Source organism: Castor canadensis, chromosome X (assembly GCF_047511655.1).
Source record: "Castor canadensis chromosome X, mCasCan1.hap1v2, whole genome shotgun sequence".
Lineage (NCBI taxonomy): Eukaryota > Metazoa > Chordata > Mammalia > Rodentia > Castoridae > Castor > Castor canadensis.
In genome coordinates this window covers 98678588-98698894 of record NC_133405.1, presented here as the reverse complement: position 1 = coordinate 98698894, position 20307 = coordinate 98678588, and the positions used below count along the sequence as shown (strand labels likewise).

At 48.2% G+C, this 20307-nt stretch overlaps 1 protein-coding gene and 3 non-coding genes across 5 annotated transcripts; 2 read left to right on the top strand and 2 right to left on the bottom strand.

Moving 5' to 3' along the window:
• Positions 1-4441: 4441 nt before the first annotated feature.
• Positions 4442-13411, top strand: Gata1 (GATA binding protein 1). 2 transcript variants are annotated; one of them, XM_074063134.1, is made up of 6 exons: positions 4442-4542; positions 8986-9224; positions 9701-10078; positions 10179-10324; positions 11102-11227; positions 12738-13411. In XM_074063134.1, exons 2-6 carry the CDS (start codon positions 9005-9007, stop codon positions 13107-13109), a joined length of 1242 nt encoding a protein of 413 aa, XP_073919235.1. In that variant the 5' UTR covers positions 4442-4542; positions 8986-9004; the 3' UTR covers positions 13110-13411. The 2 variants fall into 2 exon arrangements, with proteins under 2 accessions (XP_073919235.1, XP_073919234.1); XM_074063133.1 differs by having other exon boundaries at positions 4468-4573.
• LOC141419954 (U1 spliceosomal RNA) lies at positions 6505-6668 on the top strand. The gene has a single exon (XR_012444679.1). It is a non-coding gene; the product is annotated as a U1 spliceosomal RNA (small nuclear RNA).
• Positions 11925-12029, bottom strand: LOC141420044 (U6 spliceosomal RNA). Its single transcript, XR_012444753.1, has one exon. It is a non-coding gene; the product is annotated as a U6 spliceosomal RNA (small nuclear RNA).
• A 5566-nt stretch (positions 13412-18977) lies between the features above and the next one.
• LOC141420147 (small nucleolar RNA SNORA51) lies at positions 18978-19110 on the bottom strand. Its single transcript, XR_012444833.1, has one exon. It is a non-coding gene; the product is annotated as a small nucleolar RNA SNORA51 (small nucleolar RNA).
• Positions 19111-20307: the final 1197 nt, after the last annotated feature.

Below are 20307 nucleotides of genomic sequence, written 5' to 3'. Positions count from 1 at the left end.
CTGGGAACCACCACACTTCCTTACTTTTAAATTTTTATCAAAAGTGAAGTCATCCTCTTCCTACTACTTATAACCAGCTTGGTTTTTTTGTTTGTTTGTTTTGCGGTACTGGGGCTTGAACCCAGGACCTTCACCTTGAGCCACTCCACCAGCCCTTTTTTATGAAAAGTTTTTTCAAGATAGGGTCTCTAGAACTATTTGCCCGAGATGGCTTCGAGTCGAGATCCTCCTGATCTCTGCCTCCTGAGTAGTTAGGATTACAGGCGTGAGCCACCAGTGTCCGGCAAACCAACTTGTTTTACAACATGTTATTTCCGGTGTCATTAAATAATAACATCAAATACATATATACATACATATATTACCATCTATAATATATATATATCAGTTATTGTAAGCTATAGTCACTCTACTGTGCTGTAGAACACTAGAAGTTATTCCTTCTAACTGCATTTGCTCTCCATTATCCAACCTCCCTCTAATCCATCCCACGCCCCTTCCTAGCCTCTAGTGATGGAATTCCACCCTCTTTGTATGAGATCAACTTTTATAGCTTCCAAGAAATGATAAATATTTAAGGAGATGGATATGCTAACTACCCTGACTTAACCATTATGTACATGTATCAAATGATCATGCTGCACCCCATAAATATGCGCAACCGGTATGTCTCAATTAAAAATAATACTTTTGGTGGGGCTGGTAGAGTGGCTCAAGTGGTAGAGCGCCTGCCTTGCAAGTGTGAGGCCCTGAGTTCAAGCCCTGGTGCTGCCAAAAAAAAAAGTGTTTTGTTGGGTGCTGGTGGCCCACTCCTGTAATCCCAGCTACACAGGAGGCAGAGATCAGGAAGATCATGTTTTGAAGCCAGCCCAGGCAAATAGTTCGAGAGACCCTATCTCAAAAAAAAAAAAAATCATCACAAAAAAGGGCTGGTAGAATGCCTCAAGGTGTAGGCCCTGAGTTCAAACCCCCAGCACCCCTCAAAAATAATAATTCCTTTAAAAAAACCAGCCAACCTTGGTTCTGAGTTCAAACACATGACTCCTTAGCAAGTTTTGGTTGATGCTTCTCTTGGTGCTATCAACAGTGAGGTAAGTCGAAGGTAAGGCACCATCCCCACTCAGGTGGACAACAGTCAGGAATAAGTGGAATAGGCACAAATATCCAAATGCCATTGGCTTGGTTCAAGTAGAGCTCCAAGGCCCTGGAAGATGCCAGGAGGGAAGGGACCAGTAAGGAAAGTCTTCCAGGAAGAGAGGACATTGACGCTGGTCTCAAATGGCAGCCTGGCAGAGAGGACTTGGAGGCCCCGACAGTCCTGCCCCCACCCTGAGCTCCCCAAAGCCTGGTCTGGCCCCTGCTGATTCCCTTATCTATGTGTTCCCAGCTGCCTCCTTGCTAGCTGAACTGTTGCCACAGACTTCTGGGCCTGTGTCCTCTCCACGGGGATGGGGGAGGGAATAGGGTGAGGCCTGGCCTCAGAGGCACCCCACTCCCCACACTTTACTTCCTTTACTAAGCCCTTGGTCCCCTCCAGGAATAAAGAAATGGGGTGTGAATCCAGCGCCAAACCTTTGTCTTAGACATGACACTAGCCTCTCCAATGAGGGTCCACCTACTCGCCCCAAACCTTGCAACCTCTGTTGCTAATAATAATAGCAATGGTGAGAATTACTGTCTACACAGGACACCATTTATGTTGAGCCAGGTAGGCTCTGTGCTGATTGGTTACATTCTATGTTGGGTAAGGGGGCCTGGGATTATACCCATTTTCCAGGTGGAGCAACTGAGGCTCAGAGGGTGGTTTGCCCAGGAATCAGGCAGCAAATTGGTGTAAGAGCTAAGACAAGTACCTGGGCCTTGGATAGACTCATTTCTGTGCAGGTACTTGTGGTCTGGAAGATGGGGGTGACTATACACATTTACACTACAAGGACCTGGTGAGAATGGGATAAAATTTTGCATAGAAAACACTTAGCATACTGCTTGTCTTTTCTTAGTGCACCAGTATCAGAATTAGTAGTATTGCTGGCAGAGTGGCTCAAGCAGTAGAGCATCTGCCTAGCATGTGTTAGGCCCTGAGTTCAAAGAATCAGCAGTATCATTGTTATTGTTCTTAGAATTAGAATGAATTGTAATTAGTTTTAAGGCTGGGAGGTGTAGCTCAGTGGTAGAGTACTTGCCTAGCATGTGAAGCCCTGGGCTCCATCCCCAGCACTGCAATAATAATAATAAGTTTTAGAATTAATATTACTAAGAGGATTAATGTTCAATTGGTATTACTATTAGACTAGTATTAATATTCCTATTAAAATTTGTATTAGCACTAGTATGAATTTAGAGTTAATGTTAGCTAGTATTAGTGCTACTCAGCATATACTAACATTAGAACTAGAATTAGAAGCAGTGTTAGGATATCCCTTGCATACAATAGATATTCAGTAAATAAATCAGAATACTTAACACTGAGATCTCAGACGTAGATGAGTACTCAACACAAATTAGAATAGTTGACACTTTTGAGATCTCAGATTCAAGTCAGTTGTAACTACTTCACATGAATTCAAACTCATTCAGTCTCCCCAGTCAGCCTGGGGAGCAAGCGCCACTTGTTACCCCATCTTTTATAAAGGAGGCCCAGAAGGAATGGTGAGTGGGAACTCCTCAAAGGTTGGGGAGTCTGTGAGGCTCCTGAAGGAGATGGAGGGAGGGCTGGCTCCAATGTGGCTTGTGTGGCTTAGCACAGAGCGTGGCACACAGCAGGAGGTTGACAAATAGGAAGCTGTGGCCTTACTCTTTCCTCAGACCTCCCATTGTGCCTACCCAGAATATGAGACTCAGAGAGGTAAGATGAAAATGGTCACCTCCCTTTGCGGAAGGTGGGGGAGGCAAGAAGACCCCACTGACCCAAGGTTCCATCCTTGCCCTCTGCCCTCCTGTGAATCTGTCTCCCTACCTGCAGAATGGGTGGTCAGGAGCTCACTGTGCCATGGAGTTCAAGATCATGGCGAGAGAGCCTTGATGCTGCGCTATGGGAACCCAAGTTCAATATTTGTGTATATGTGTGTCATATTTTACACAGAAAATGCTCAGAATGGACCTATGTTGGTCCATGTCAGTGTGAGGCACTGTGGTCATTTGAAGGAATATTCAGGGGAGGCAGGGCATGGCAGCAAGGTTCAGACTGGGTTGCAAGAGCCTGCGACCCTCTAGGGTTCCCTCACAGCAGGATAAAGGCAAAGCCACATAGATCACACAAGTCTATATCCCCAACCACCTACCCCAGCACCAGGTACCACCCACACAGGGCTTACCCCAGACTGCCACCTGGGGTCTCAGACTCTCTGTCTATGAATATCTGTGTCTCTGTGCTCCTCTCTACAACATTGCCTCAGTCTCCCTTCTTGGTTTCTCCACCTGTGTCCTTGGCCTCGGTCATTTTCAGGTTTTCTTTTACCTTCCGTCCATGTGTCTCGCATTCTCTCTTTGCCTCTGTGTGTGTGTTTTAACTGTCTCTGGTTCTCTGGATGCCTGTCTCTTCTTTCTGTACCCTTTCTCTATTTCTTTCCACCTCTGTTTTTATCCTCTATTTATCCTCATAGAATTCTGTCTCATTTCCATCTCTCTGTTTATCTCTGTTCCTGTCTGCCTCTCTCTGACTCCTTTCCTTTCCCTCCCTTCCCATCCTATCCCACTCCTCAGGACTCACAGGGCAACCCACCTGGGTGAGACCTCAATTTCCCACTTCCAAAGCAGTATGGCAGGCAAGAAGTTGAGGCCATTTTCCATGGGTGTCCCCCCTCCCTGCCTCCCAACCCCAAGACAGCCTGTTACTGCAGGCGCCAACAGCCACAGTCGCCTCCATCTGATAAGACTTATCTGCTGCCCCAGGGCAGGCTGGAGCTGGCGTAAGCCCCAGGCGTGCATGCTGGCTGCCACTAAGAGAGTGTGCCCTTGCCTCTGCTGGCCCTGGCCCTGGCCCTGGCCTCATTCCCCAGCCTGGCTCATCAAGGTGGCTCCCAAGTGATGGTTCAAGTCCTACTGAACTTCTCTGAGCCTCATTCTTCTCACCTGTGAAATGGGTACAGCCACATCCCTCCTCTCGCTATGGCCAAGAGAGCTCACATACATAAGGGTCCAACCCACACCTAGCCTGGCACATAGTAGAGGCTTTCCTCACTGAAAAGCTCAGGGGAGTCATGAACGGGTATGTGCTGTTTTCATTTATCTTGATTTCGGCTATGTCACTTAGCTGGATACTGAATTCCATGGAAACCCAAGGCAGGCTGAGTCTAACAATCCATGGGGTGGACAGGGAGGACCTAGGGCCCCCAGTGTCCAAGAGGTCCCCCATAAGCAGGGGGCATGCCCCCTCCCCTGCGCTGCCCCACCCACTGGGGCATCAGCCACTCCCTGTGGAGGAGGGAGGAGGGAGAAGGGAGGGAGGGAGGGCCGGTAGGAGGGAGGGAGGAAGGGAGTCTCAAAGGCCAAGGCCAGCCAGGACACCCCTTGGGATCACACTGAGCTCGCCACATCCCCAAGGTAACTGAACCCTCCGCACCAACCAGCCCAGGTCAGTCTCAGCCCCCAAAGAGCCCCAGCAAGGAGACCCCCCCCCACCGCAGGCTGCTTCTCCCAGCCTGCTCTAGGCTCCTCTACCCATTGCTTGCCCCTAAAGTGCTGGCCACCCCTGAATCCCTCCACTGTTCCTCAGACCCACTTCTATCTTTTCAACCCTATGTCTCTCCCCTAAACTCCACCTCTCTCTGTGGACTTCCACTCACTCCTTCTAAGTTAGCTATATGCCCCTGGCCGTTTAACTTTCCTCCTCATACCCCCAGGTTTGCCTTCCATAGACACCAACTCTATCACCCCCAAGACATGCCTTCATACCCCAAACTCCTATCCCTGCCTTAAGTCTGGTTTCCACTTACCCAAACATGTCTGTCTCCCTGTGTTCTCCAGAAAACCTTCGCTTTAGCTCCCGCAAGGCTATTGTTCCTGAACCCCTTACCTGCTCCATAATCCCCTTGTCTCTGCCTCAAGTTCTCTCTGATCCTCCAAGCCTGTCTTTGACCTGCCAAACCCTAGCTTTATCCTCTTACCCCATCTCTGACTCTCCAACCCCATATTTGCCCTGTCTTCACTCTGCTCTCCCCAAACCATTTCTCTCTCCCAACCTCCTGTCCGTTGGCCAAAATGTGTTGGTTACTTCAAACACTAAGTCTAGCCCCTCAAATGAACCCTCACGTCTGTCTTCCCTAAACCCTATCCCACCCAGCCCTAAAACATGTCACACATACACACACCCCTCACCCCAACCCCTCTGACCATTCTCTGCCCCATTTTATTTTGGCTCCTTCAACTCCTTCTGTGCTCCTGCAATCTGTCTCTAACCATTAGCCACAACTCTGCCTGCCCAAGGTGATCTCTGCTTTCTAAATTCCATCACCGGCCAGCAAAACCCTTGGGTTCCTCCTGTTTTCTATGAGCCCCAGAATCCACCTCTCACCCCAAACTACATCTCTAACTTTTCAGCTTTGTCACTGACTCTCAAACTTCACATGATTCCCCAAAATCATGTCAGCTTTCCTAACCTATTTCTGAAACCAAAATGTGTCTCAAGTTTCCAAGCTTGGCTCTGCTCCTCAAACCCATTTGCTTCCCTCAAACTCCACAGCTATACCCTAAACATCTCTCTGACTCCTCAACACCACATCTGACCCTCAAACTCCATGACTAACCCCCAAGCCTGCGCTCCCAGAACTGTCTATGCCCCCTCTGGACCTGTGAGACCCTCTGTGGAGGGCTGGGGTAAGAACATGAGTTACCTGGGGTGAGGGGCTGGGCCGATGGAGTGGAAGGTGCTGCTGCTGCCTGTGCTTCTGGTTGGGGCAGCGCTTTCTCTAGTTGGGCAGCTGATAAGGAGCTTTCATATCCCCCAACCTCAAGATAAACTTTATCTCTGTCCGGAGAGTGATAACTGGGGTGGGGGAGCCTGCCCCAAGAGGAGTGGGCAGCCTTGGACCCACCAAGGTACAAGGTGCAGCGGGGACTGTGGAGCTGGAGAAAGACTATGGGGGGTGAGGATGAAGGCATGAGGAAGATGTGGTGACAAAGACAACAGGAGATGTACAATGAAGCTGGGTGCTGGTGGCTCATGCCTGTAATCCTAGCTACTTGAAAGAGTGAGATCAGGAGGATCATGATTCAAGGCCAGCCCAGGCAAATAGTTCGCAAGACCCCATTTCCAAAATACCTAGAGAAAAATGGACTAGAGGTGTGGTTCAAGCTGTAGAGTCCCTGGTTTGCAAGCACCAAACCCTGAGTTCAAACCCCAGTCCCTCCAAGAGACCGGGGGGGGGGGTGGGGGGGGAGAGAGAGAAAGAGAGAGAGAGAAGCAGAGAGAGAAGGGAGGGAAAAACAAAAAGAGATGGTGAAAAAGAGAGAGAAAAGGAGCAAGAAACAAAAGCGACATGAACAAAGATAAAGAAGAAACAGAGAATGCTTACCTGGCAGGGGAGATACCATGATCACGAAGGTAGTTTTCCCAGGGTGAGGCTTATCCATTGCACTCTGGATGTGCTGACCCCTGTGATTTCCCCAAATGTGGGAAACTCGACCGCATATTTTGTGGTAGTGGGGGACTGCGTTCACGCGTTCTCCTGTAAAAAAAGAGAAGAAATAGAGAGACAGAGGCTCAAAGAAAGAACAAAACAGACAGAGTGACAGAAGGAAGAAGAATGAGACCCAGGAGCAGAAGAGTAAGACAGAAATGCAGAGACAGAGACAGAGAGAGACAGATTATGGAGACAGAGACAAAGACTTAGAGACAGAAGAAAGAGATGGAGGGTGAGATGGGAGCCAAGATGGGGAAGCAGACACTTTGTCCAGGGAGAGACATGGGAACCCTGGGACCAAGGTAGCCACAGTGGTGGGTATATTCACAGGCTTGTCTCTTTCCCAGCACAGTTCCCCACCCAGGGCCTACCCCTTGGCCTAGCTATACAATAGATCATGCAGACAGGGTAGGGGGGTGGTCTGAAGTAGCTTTCTACTCCATCTCTGTCACCCCACCCTACTGGCAGGGAACCAAGAAGGCAGGCCAGAGGCAGGTTTCTTGACTCCTTGTTGTGGGCTGTGTACAGTGAGATGTGCTCTAGGTTATGGGAAGAGTAAGAGAGGTCCAAGGGCTCAAAGACAGAAATAGGAGGAAGAGGCAGTGGGAGTCAAAAAGAGAAATAGAATCCGAGATACAGAAACTTCAGAGGCATGAGTAGAGAGGGAGAAAGCAAGAGTAACATATACAGGAGAGCTGAGAGAGACACGGAGATAGAGACAGAAATAAAGATTGGGAGAGATGATCAGAGAGAGAGAGAAGCAAGGAAAGACAAACAAAACATATGTCCATAAATTCACAGAAGACAAGGTATATCATTGAAGCAAAGGAAGATGGGCAGAAACATGGAGGCAGACTTGAAAGGAAACAGGTGAAAAGAGACCCAGGGAGGCAGAACAAATAAGGAAGACAAAGACAACAGCCATCTTTCAAGTTTTAGCTCAGACAGTAACCAATTCCAGCAGTGCAGATGGGGAAACTGAGGCCTGGGAATAGTGGGACTTGAAGATGAGTGAAAGCAGAACTGTGGTGTGCCTCACTAGGGGAGAGAGTAGGAGAGAGAGACCTCCCACCTGTCACCCTCCTCAGAGGAAGCCAGTAGCCTTGGGGTGATTTCAAAAGTTGGGCGGGGATGGCAGAGATAAGCAGTGCGGGGTACTGACCCCCCCATGGAACAGGGAGGAACTAAGGAGGCCCTTTGCCTGCAGACCCAACGGAGGTGGGGGAAGGGGAGTGAAGCCCGGAAACCATGGGGTTTCTGAGAAAGTCAGAGGGCAAGATGCAAAAGATAGGGATGAAGTTGGGGAGCCTAGGAGGGTGAACCCCAAGGCCCTGGGGGGAGTGACAAAGGCTACAAGGGACCCTGGCTGTATACCCCATCCCATTCTTCTAGAGGAAGGTGGAGGAAGGATGGGGGACAGAGAGAGAATAAGAAGAGGAAGTGGGGAGGAAGAAATGAGGAATGGGAGAAAAGGAGGTAGAAAAAGTTCAAGGAGGAAGAGGGAAAGAAAGATAAAGAAAAAGAAGGGGAACAGGGAAGAAGCAAGAAGGATGCATAAAAGGAGGAAGAAAGGAGTAGAGGCAGAGATACAAAAGAGAGAGATGAAACATGAAAAAAGGAGGGGGCAAGAAGGGAGAGAAGAGAAAGGAACAAGGAAAGGGGAAAGGGAGAGGAAAAGAAGAAAGGCACGGAGGGAAAGGATGTAGCAGAGAAAGGAAGATGAAGAGGAGAATGAGGTCAGAGTGGAAAGAAGGAAGAAGAGGCACAGTACCGGTGGCTTCCGCCTGTAATCCTAGCTACTCAGGAGGCACTGATCAGGAGGATTGCAGTTCAAAGCCAGCCTGGGCAAATAGTTCTCAAGACCCTATCTCAAAAATTCCCAACAAAAAAGGGCTGGTGGTGTGGCTGTAGGCCCTGAGTTCAAACCTCAGTACCACAAAAAAAAAAAAAAGAGGACTTGAGGGGGAAGAAGAGATAGGAGAGATGGGAGAAAGAGAGAAGAGAGGAGGGGAAGAGGGGGAAGAATGGGGAATGGGAGGAGGAAGAAGAGAGGAAGAAAGATGACAGAGCAGATGAAAGTGGATGGAGATGAGGAAAGACAAATGGGGCAAGAAGAGGAAAATGGGAAAGAAGATGAAAGGAGGGAGGATAAGAAGTGACAGGATAGAGTAGAAGACAGGAGCAATGACAGTGTGGGAAAGGAGGAGTGGAAGAGAAGGAGGACATGTAAGAGGTGGAGAGGAGTATGGAGACTGAGAAGATAGGTTGGGAGGAGGGGGAAAGGAGGGAAGAAGAGTAAGCAGGAGGGGAATCGAGGGGTGGGAAGGAGGATTTTGGTGTCTGAGAACCCTTCCTGTCCTCACAGGTTAAACCCCAGTGGCCCCATGGAATTTCCTGGCTTGGGGGCCCTGGGGACCTCAGAATCCCTACCCCAGTTTGTGGATCCTACTCTGGTATCCTCAACACCAGAATCCGGGAGTTTCTTCCCCTCTGGGCCTGAGGGCTTGGATGCAGCAGCCTCCTCTACTGCCCCAAGCACAGCCACTGCTGCAGCCACTGCACTGGCCTACTACAGGGACACTGAAGCCTACAGACATTCCCCAGGTAACTCCACTGGGGTGGCTGCCTTGGCATTGGTTAGATGTGGTGGGATTGCCATGGGGATCCTTAGCTAGGTCAGAATCCTTGGAAATGGCTGAAAGCTTTGCATATGGATTTTATGATCCCTTTCCCTAGTTAAGTTCAGACCTGGGAATGCCAATGCTCCTGGAGAAGCACATTTGGAAGTATGTGGTATGTGGTAGCTCTTTATCAATTGATCCATAGGCTCCAAGTCCCAATGATAGTCATCCTCAAAGCTCAGTGGAAATGGTTAGAGGGTACTATGGTTGCCATAGTGACCAGTGGTGCTCATAATCCAGGAAGTTACCCAATGCCAGCAGCTGTTCTGGTAACCTGTGGAAAGGCTTGAAAGCTGACCACCATATTGGGGCTGGTAGACACTATTGCACCCTGAAAATGAGATGACCTTAAATTGATCTCTCTCCTTCTTTCCTCCTTCCTTCTACTACCTTCAACAGTCTTTCAGGTGTACCCATTGCTCAACTGTATGGAGGGGATCCCAGGGGGCTCACCCTATGCTGGCTGGGCTTATGGAAAGACAGGGCTCTACCCTGCCTCGACTGTGTGCCCAAGCCGTGAGGACCCCCCTCCCCAGGGCCTGGAAGATCCAGATGGGAAGAGCAGCACCACCTTTCTGGAGACCCTGAAGACAGAGCGGCTGAGTCCAGACCTCCTCACCCTGGGAACTGCCCTGCCTTCATCACTCCCTGTCTCCAGCAGTGCTTATGGAAGCCCTGACTTTTCCAGTCCCTTCTTTTCTCCCACTGGGAGCCCCTTCAATTCAGCAGGCTATTCCTCCCCCAAGTTTCATGGAAGCCTGTCCCTGCCCCCCTGTGGTGAGGGTCTCAAAAAGGGACAGGGAGGTTGAGTAGGGGGTGGTGGCCCAAGGCAAAGTTAAGCTAAGCCTGGCTCCCTCTTCTCTGTTCACCCCACCAGAGGCCAGGGAGTGTGTGAACTGTGGAGCAACAGCCACTCCACTGTGGCGGAGGGACAGGACAGGCCACTACCTGTGCAATGCCTGTGGTCTCTATCACAAGATGAATGGGCAGAACAGGCCCCTCATCCGGCCAAAGAAGCGCCTGGTAAGACCACAGGTCTGCCTCACATACACAGGTGCCCTGTTCCTGCCAGGGACAAGAGCCCACATTTTCCCATCATACAGTAACCCCTGTCCTACTATTGCCTCTCACCCTACAGAGGAGCCCCTGTGCTAATACCATATGGAAATCCTGTCCTCCCCATCAGTCTCCGGCTCTATACTGGAACTCCCACCCTCTACCTACCCTCAGAGACTTCAAACAAATCTTTCCTCATACTGCGCAGAAATGTTAGCCCTCATCCTATACAGCAGAGTTGGGGTTTTTTGTTTGTTTGTTTTTGCAGTACTGGGATCTGAGCTCTGAGCCTTGCGCTTGCTAGGCATCTGCTCTGCCACTTGAACCACACCCCGAGCCCATACAGCAGAGTTTTCATCCCTGGCTTTACATTGCAATCACCCTGGGTCCTTCCCTCTGAAGTCAACTGCAGCACTGTCTAGGCATCAAGATTTTGCTTTGAGGTGCAGAGAGGTGTCATCCTAGGCAAGTGTTCTACCACTGAGCCACACCCCCAGTCCCAGAATGTGTTTTAACTCTGCTAGTGATTCTGATATGTGGCTACAGTCCAGTGGAGTCTCCCATAGGATACAAAAAAAAAAAAAAAACCCAAAAAACTAAACAACAAAAAAAGCCCACCCTATCCCAGATAGAAAATCTCCCCTTCAACCTGAACTTCACCCCTTGGGTCCTTCAGGTTTTGTGAGCCCACATGCCACTTCCACTTCCCCAAGGGTACTGATCTCACATTCCTTTGTCCCCCAGATTGTTAGCAAACGGGCAGGTACTCAGTGCACTAACTGCCAGACAACCACCACAACACTGTGGCGGAGAAATGCCAGCGGAGACCCTGTATGCAACGCCTGTGGCCTCTACTACAAGCTACACCAGGTGATGCCCTGTCCCTCAGAGCCTCTCTTCCCTCTGCTTTCCTGTCCTCACACCATGGTGTCCTTGCACAAAGTTTCCCCTCCTCATCAGTCCTGTTCTATTCTGAACCTTCTTTTTTCTCTCTTCCTTCTTCCTCTCCTTCCTCTCACCTTTTCTTCCTTCCCCTTCATTTCCCTTTCTCCTTCCTCTTCCCTTCTCTTAACCTTCTTCCTTTCTTCTTCCTTCTCTATTCCCTCTTACTTCACTCTGCTCCCCTTCCTCTTATCCCTCCTTTCCACTTCCTCCTCCCATTCCTGTCTCTTTCCTGTTCCCACCTGCAGTTATCAGCTTCCTTCCATGTTAGGTCTCAGGTAGCAGGAGCCTTGGGGGCTCTCCCAACCTCAGATTCCTTAAGAAGTTACCTGTGCCATCTGTGCCAGCCCTGGGCCATGCTCCACTAGTCTTTGAACCAATTCCTTTTGGGGGAGGCAGTATGGGGTCTGAACTCAGGGCCTCACACTTGCTAGGCAGGCAATCTACCACTTGAGCCACTCTGACAGCCCTGACTTTTGTGTTGGGTATTTTTTTCACAAATAGGATGTTTTATTTGCCACTATTAAAAAATGCGAAATGCTTCATGAATTTTCTTTCATGGTACTAGGGCTTTAACTCAGGGCCTTACACTTGCTAGGCAGGTGCTCTTCACTTGAGCCACTCCTCTAGCCTGATGCTTCACTAATTTATGTGTCATCCTTGCTCAGGGGCCATGCTAATCCTCTCTGTATCATTCCAATTTTAGTATATGTGCTGCTAAAGTGAGCACTGTGTTGGTTATTTTTTTTTCCAGTACTGGGGTTTGAACTCAGGGCCTACACCTTGAGCCACTCCACCAAGCCCTTTTTTGTATCGGGTTTTTAAAGATAGGCTCTCCTGAGTAGTTAGGATTATAGGTGTGAGCCACTGGTGCCCAGTTTGTATTGGGTATTTTTTGAGATAAGGTCTCATGAACTATTTGTCCAGCCTGGCTTCGAATTGCAATCCTCCAGATTCCTATCTCCCAAGTAGCTAGAATTATAAGCATAAACCACTGGCACCCAGCCCTTTTTTCTCTTTAGATGTATTTTGGATAGGGTCTCTTATTTTGCCCGAGGCCAGTCTCTGCCACCATAAGCTTCCTGCATAGCTGGGATTACACCCATAAACCACCATGCCCCAGACCAATTCCCTATTCTTTCTTCTTTTTTTTTTTTTTTTGCTGTACCGGGGCTTGAACTCAGGGCCCACACCTTGAGCCACTCCACCAACCCTTTTTGTGTTAGGTATTTTCGAGATAGGGTCTCTTGAACTACTTGTTGGCTTCGAACCACAATCCTCCTGATGTCTGCCTCCTGAGTAACTAGGATTACAGGCGTGAGCCACCGGTGCTTGGCCCAACTCCCTATTCTTAAAGAAGTGGGGTGGGGAGGGTGTCCTTGGCCCAGATACAGAGACACAAAGGGTTGGGTAACACCTGTGGCCTTTCTTTTGGCAGGTGAACCGACCTCTGACCATGCGGAAGGATGGTATCCAGACTCGGAACCGCAAGGCATCTGGAAAAGGGAAAAAGAAGAGGGGGTCAAGTCTGGGAGGAGCAGGAGCAGCAGAAGGACCAGCTGGTGGCTTCATGGTGGTAGCTGGCGGCACCAGTAGTGGAAATTGTGGGGAGGTGGCTTCAGGCTTAACACTGGGTAACCCGGGTACTACCCATCTCTACCAAGGCCTGGGCCCCGTGGTGCTGTCAGGGCCTGTTAGCCATCTCATGCCTTTCCCTGGCCCCCTGCTGGGATCACCCACAGGCTCCTTCCCCACAGGCCCTGTGCCTCCCACCACCAGCACCACTGTGGTGGCTCCACTCAGCTCTTGAGGGCACATGGCATGGCCTCAGGTAAGGGGTGGTATCCTTCTCTTTTTTGAGACAGGGTCTCACTGGGTAGCCCAGGCTGGCCTCAAACTCTAGGTCCTCCTGCCACAGTTCCCAAATCCTGGGATTTTGGCCTGGGATTATAGATATGTACCACCATGCCCAGCTCCCCCCTCCTCTTCTAGCCAGCAGTCTTTATAACCCAACCCCTGGGCTGCAGACAACCCCACCTGTACCTTCAAAGCTTTTGTAAAATAAAACCACCAAAGACCTGAAATTGGAGGTGTGAGTCTGTGTTTGGCTTAATAAATGGTGGTGTCAGGTGGAATATGTATCAGTGTCGATGACTTTTTGAAGGCAGCATCCAGCTGCAATGTTGAGTGTATAAGGCTGGGTGAGATGGCATATATGACATTTCGTGACTGAAAGTTATGACGTGCAAGCATAACACTCTCCATGAAGCTTTGTGGAGAGCATCTAGGGCATTCCGTATCATGGTGAGATGGCATGTGACCTGCTAAATGGGGGTAAGGTGCTATGAGATGGCATGCGTGCGGCCAGGTGATGGAATAACAGCATGTGGAAGTGTATATATAATAGTGGGTGATAAGGAAGTATGTGAGGTTGTAGTCCTGCGGTTGTGCATGACTCTTGGTTATCTTTGAGACCGGGTGACAGCACATGCACTGGACACAGAATCTGATTGATAAATATCTTTGGAACGTTGAGCAAGAGCTGCATATGCTGGTGTGGAGGCATAACAGTATGACCGTGAGGGTGTGTATCAGAATGTCTTTGTGTGTCTGGCAATGACAATATCTCTGCCAGGCTCTGTGCATGTGTGTGTTTGTGTGCTTACCATGTGGCATGTGCCATGTCATTGTCTCTGGGGGCTGACAATGTGAGCAGCTCTGTGTACATTTGTTTGTGGAGGGATCAACATGCATAGTTCCCCATAGTGTAAGTTGGGGAGCCTCTTCCAAGGAACAAAAGATGTAGTTTTCATTCAGGAAAGAAAAGCAGGAAGGGTGGGCTGGATTAGTAGCTGCCAAGGTCAGAAGGCCAGACAGAGCTGGAGTGTGGGGTGGTCCCTGGGCCTTCCTGTCAGTCATCTCTTATCTTTCAGCCCAGCTCGGCCTGCAGTCCTGTGGGAAATGGAGGAGAATGAGGGGGAGATTGGGAGGGTGAAACAGCCCCTGGACATGATATTTAGACCCCCTGATGAGTAGTTCCACACTGCCAATTCTCTCTCCAACACTCCTACTCACCTGGGTGAATGGCTCCCACAAAGTGAAATGTGCCCTTCAACTTAATTAACACTTTTATAGGAGTATACTGAGTCAGAAGGACATCCTAAGGTAAACAGGTAAAGTGGCTTCCCAAGGTCACACAGTTTAGCAAGGGGCTGAGTTGGCAGTCTGGCCCAGAGTGTGTCTTGGTCTCTCTTCCCCTCAGAAAGCAGCACCATTTCTGGAGTGCTGGCCATGGGTCAGGCTACAGGCTGGGAGGCTTTGATGGTTTAGTTCATAATGCCTGAAGAAAAAAATACCCTGAGGAAAGGATATTCATATTCATTTTACTAATGAAGAAGTGAGGTTCAGGGAGTGATGACTGCCTTTTACCGACCACACCAAATTTAAGGACACAGATCTAGGCAGAGTGACCACCCCCAAGTAAGTGTCACATTTGATGGAGCTGCTTTTATACTGTTTCACCCCAGAGACACAGAGATAGGAGCAGGAGGGGCCCATAGACCCTAAGTATGTTATGGGTAAGCAGCTGTCCTCCATAGAACAACACTGTCAGGTAGTTGCCACACCAATACCACCAAGTAGCCCACTGCAGAATCACAACAGTTTACACTCCTTACAGGAACTGGCCAGAATGGCCCTGACCCTGTAAAAGCTGTCTGCCTGGCCCCTGAAGAAGCCTAGCCCTCACACCATGCAGAAGCTCCTGTCCTCATGTGGCTAGCAACTCCACTCAGAACCAGTGCTGCACAGGTGCCTGGCCCTACCTGCTCTGGGCCCATCCCACATATGAACAGCTGCCCTGACCTGGTATATGAGGCTAGCTCTGAGCTCTAAGCTTAGGAATCCTTTCTCTTCTCTTTCTTTTCTTTCTTTTCTTTTTTTTTTTTTTTTTTTGCAGCACTGGGGTTTGAACTCAGGGCCTTATGCTTGCTAGGCAGGCGCTCATACCACTTGAGTCACTCAACCAGCCAGAACCTTTTCTCTAATTATCAGCAGGAACCCATCCTGATCCTGGACAGGAACCCCAGTGCCCACCTTGTAGAGGAGGACCTCTATCCTCCCCCAGTACAGAATCTCTGTCATAGCCCAGTTAGGAATCCCTAATGACACACTGTAAGGAAACCCCTGCACCACTCTTGACAGGGATGCCCATCCTGACCTCTACATGAGCCTCCATCTCTCTCTGAGTCCTGTCTGGACCTCAGGCAGGAATGCCTCTGTCCTTGTGCTGGCTTACAGCCTTACCCTCCGGGAAGTAGACACATCCCTCTCACAATAAACTGACTTCTGAACCACCACAGACCTGACACACTCTCTACAAAAATCCCCATTCCCAACCCCCTCAAGAACCCTGATTGCATGTGGAAGCCCTTGCTTTCGTTGTTGGCAATGACTCTAACATCATCCGGCACAACAGTCTTGCATCTCACATATCCTATCCTGTTGTGTCTGCAGGAACCCAGACTCCAACTTGGAAAATGAGCCTCAGTCTGGAACTTAAATAGAAAATTCTTTTCAAGCTGGACATGGCGGTACACATCTGCAATCCCAGCACTCAGGAGCTCAAGGCCAGCCTGGGCTCCATAGCAAGTTCCAGGCCAGCCTGAGCTAAGTGATTAAGACCCTGCCTCAAAAAAAAAAAAAAGAAAGAAAGAAAGAAAGAAGCTGGGCGCTGGTGACTCATGCCTGTAATCCTAGCTACTCAGGAGGCAGAGGTCAGGAGCATCGAGGTTCAAAGCCAGCCAGGACAAATAGTTCGCAAGACCCTATCTCAAAAAAACCATTACAGAAAAGGGCTGGTGGAGTGGCTCAAGGTGTAGGCCCTGAGTTCAAACTCTAACACCATAAAAAAAAGAAAGAAAGGAAGGAGGGGGGGAAGGAAGGAAGGAAGGAAGGAAGAAAAAACAACTCTTTCCTGACCACATGGCAGGGACACCTGTGCTGACCCTCAGCTTTGAGCCCTGACCAATTCTACATAGGAACCTATGGCTTTACCTGGCACATGAGGACCTCCTGTCCACTGCATGGCTGCCATGTGATGTTGCTGCACAAGGCTCCCCTGCCCTATTTACATGACATTTGGGAAACCTGGTCCACAACTGTAGCAGGACCTCTGACCAGGCCCTATAGATAACCTTTTCCCCAAACCTCAACAAAAATCCTTTAGTTCTACTCATTTACAGGACTCTCTGATTTGACCCTTTACAGGAACTTTCACCTTTACTATCTAGAAACACTCTACTGGCCCTGAACAGAAAGCCCAGATGGGATCCTCTGTAACAGCTCTTGCCCTGGCCTCATCCTGGAAGCCCTGCCCTCACCCTGTACAGAAGCCACTGCCATGACCCAATAGAAGAAACACATGAACCTGAATCTCTGATGGAACCATGGTTCTAACTTCTCGCAGAATTCCTCTCTGTGGTTCCCAGCAGAAACCTGTGCCCTAAGCTGCTGCAGAAACCCCTGCCTTATTCTCAACAGGAAACTTCCATTTGCCTCTTTAGAGAAATCCAAGGAATTAACCAATATAAAAATATCCACACTGTAGGGGAACTTGTTTTCTCCTTGTTAAATAAACCATAATCTAATCTGAGCACGTTGGTAAACACCTTTTGTAATCCCAGATACTTGACTATTGTTTTTGTTTTTGTTTGCTATGCTGGGGATGGAACTCAGGGTCTCACATGTGCTAGGCAAGCACTCTACCACTTAATTACATCCCCAAGTCATAGAACTCACTTTTTCTTTTCTTTCTTTTTCTCCTTTTCTTTTCTTTTTGGTGGGGCTGGGGTTTGAAATTAGGTCTTCACGTTTGCAAAGCAGGTGCTCTACTGCTTGAGCCACACCTCCAGCCCATTTTGCTCTGGTTATTTTGGAGATGGGGGTCTCTCAAACTATTTGCCTGAGCTGGCCTCAAACCGTGATCCTTTCAATTTCAATCTTAGTCTCCCAAAGTAGCTAGGACAACAGCCCGGCCTTATTTCCTTTCTTTTTTTTTTTCTTGGGTGCTAGGAATGGAACTCAAGGGTTTGTACATGTTAGGTTAGCTCTCTACACTAAGCCACATCCCTAGACCTTGTCCCAGTTACTCAGGAGACTGAGGCAGGCGAACTCTTGGGCTAAGAGTTTGAAGCCAGCCTGGGCAACACATGGTGAGACCTCATCTCTTAAAAAACAAAGGCTGGTGGAGTGGCTGAAGCGGTAGAACACCTGCCTAGCAAGCATAAGTCTCTGAGTCAAACCCCAGTACCACCAATAACAAAAAAACAAAATAAAGCAAAACAAAAACCCATAATCTGAATTACCATGAACACCTGTCTGAAACCTATATAAGAACCCCTGGTCTTCTGATCCATCCGTCTCCAGAATGTAGCTCTGATCCTGTACAGAAATACATGGCCTGAAAATGTTGTGAGCCTGTGGCCTGACCATCTATAAAAACCCACTCCCCCAGCTTTGAAAGGAACACCTAACCTTAATTTGTACAGGAAAAAGTACCTTCCCATCCTTGCCGCTGACTTTACAATGCCTCTAACCCTTGCTGGAGACAACATTCTCCTCATCCCAGACAGGAAACACTAGCTTGACTTTATGCAGTAACAGAACTCCTGTCCTGGGGTTAGGATGTAGCTCAGTGGTGGAGTGTGTACCCAGAGTGCATGAGGCCCTGGGTTCTATCCGCAGCACTGCAAAAAAAGAAAAAAAAATGTGAATCACTTGAATAATTTAAAATTTTTATGTAGACACATTAAAAAGAGAAAAAAGGGGAAGAGTGTAAAGGAGGGTAAATATGGTCTATGTAGTTTATATACTTATATGAAGATGATAGAACACTGAAGCCTGTCCAAATCATCTTAAGTAGATAGGAGAGGATGAAGGAGAATGAGGGAGGGGGTAAACCTAACCAAAGTACATTGTAAGCATATATGTAAATGTTACAATGGAACCCCTGTACAACTAACATATGCTAATTAAATATTTTTTAAAATGAGAAAAACAAATGAAATTAATTTAATAACATATTAATGTATTTTACTTTATCTAATATCCCCAAATATTATCACCTCAACACTTAATCAATACAAAAATTGACATATTTACAATTTTTTGTGGTGCTGGAGCCCAGGGGCTCACACATGCTAGGCAAGTGCCCTGCCACTGTGCTCTGCCCACAGCCCTTCCCTTGCATATATATGTGGATAGGCAATAGTTTTGACCAGTGGAGTTTGGGCATAAGTGACATATCCCACTTTTAGGAATGGTCCATAAAAACTTCTCATGCAATCTCTCCCTATTTCTTTTTCCCCATCTAGCAACTGAATAGTGAGAACTCCCAGGACATAGAGGAGAGCAGAGTCACAAAAGTTGCCTGGGTCCATGAATAAAGGGAAATATTCTGATTGGATTTTGTATAAGCAAGAAATAAACATTTGTTAAACCCCCGAGATTCTGGATTTGTTGCAGTTGCTAGTATAATTCCTTTAGAATTAATAACAATTTCTTTTTTTTTTTTTTTGTGGTACTGGGGTTTGAACTCAGGGCTGGGCAGGCGCACTACCATCTGAGCCACTCCACCAGTCCTGTTTTGTATTGGGTATTTTCTTTCTTTTCTCCCATTCCATGTCTTCCCATTCACAATGCAGACAAAGCAAAGGGCCTAGGCTGAAGTGTATATGGGGTAGGTTTACTTTTCCTCCTCTTTATCTGTTTAGTCAGTGTAAAAACACAGCCTGTGGTAAGCACAGGAGGCTGTGTTGGGTATTATTGAGATAGGGTCTCGAGAACTATTTGCCTGTCTGGCTTCAATCTGCAATTCTCCTGATATGTGCCTCCCACTAGGATTACAGGCGTGAGCTACTGGTGCCTGGCCTTTTTCAGTTTTATTTTTTTTTTTTATGGTACTGGGTATTAAACTCTGGGCCTCACACTTGCTAGGCAGGTGTTCTATCACTTGAGTCACTCTACCAGCTAAAATTAATAAGAATTTCTTGATCTAAATCTGGACATGAATACTGATATTCATGTTTCTGTGAACACAACCTCTGAACCTTACTGAAACACCTGGAGTAATCTAGTAATAGACCACCTGAACTCTTTATAGTGACATATCATAACACAGTCTAAGAAACCCCATCCTGCTGTGTGTCAGTGATCCATGCCTGTAATCCTAGCTACTCAGGAGGCAGAGATCAGGAGGATCATGGTTCACAGCCAGCCCCGGTCAAATAGGTCTGGAGACCCTATCTTGAAAAATTACAAAAAAAGGCTGGTGGAGTAGCTCAAGCGGTAAGACTGACTGCCTAGCAAGCGTGAGGCCCTAAGTTCAAACCCCAGTGCTGCCAAAAGAAAGAAAGAAAGAAAGAAAGAAGCCCCTTTCAGAACTTTCACAGGAACCCATGGCCTAGAACTGTCTAGAAACTATGAATTTGTCCTATATAGAAATCCCTGCTTGAGTCACTAAGTATGTTAAGATGTCTTGTCCTCACTCTCTCCATGAACATTGGCTTGAACCAGTAAAGCAATAGCAGAAGAGACCTGACTCTGTTCATGAGTCCCTGTCCTCACACTTCCACAAAAGGAATGCCTCTCAAAAATGGAATCCTTGCCCTCATTCTGTAAAACATCAGCCAGATAAAGGAAACCAAGGACTGACATCTGCAGCAGAGGTCAGCAAACTAAGGCCCTGAAGCCAAACTGTTGGCTGTATTGACATTTTTGTGTGTGTGTGTGGTACTGGGGTTTGATTCAGGGCCTACACGTTGAGCCCTTCACCAGTCCTTTTTTGAGATGGGTTTTTTCGAGATAAGATCTCATGAACTACATGCCCAGGCTGGCTTCCATCCGGGATCCTCCCCATCTCTGCCTCCTGAGTAGCTAGGATTACAGGAATAAGCCACTGGTGCCTGGCTGTTTTGACATTTTTAAAGGGTTGGTGGAGTGCTTGGTAG

Excerpts from the sequence above, each read along its gene's own strand:
- Gata1 (XM_074063134.1), top strand. The coding sequence starts at position 9,005 with ATGGAATTTCCTGGCTTGGGGGCCCTGGGGACCTCAGAATCCCTACCC. Across the intron at positions 10,079-10,178 it reads CCTGTCCCTGCCCCCCTGTG|AGGCCAGGGAGTGTGTGAAC; the intron begins GTGAGGGTCTCA and ends TCACCCCACCAG. Across the intron at positions 10,325-11,101 it reads TCCGGCCAAAGAAGCGCCTG|ATTGTTAGCAAACGGGCAGG; the intron begins GTAAGACCACAG and ends TTTGTCCCCCAG.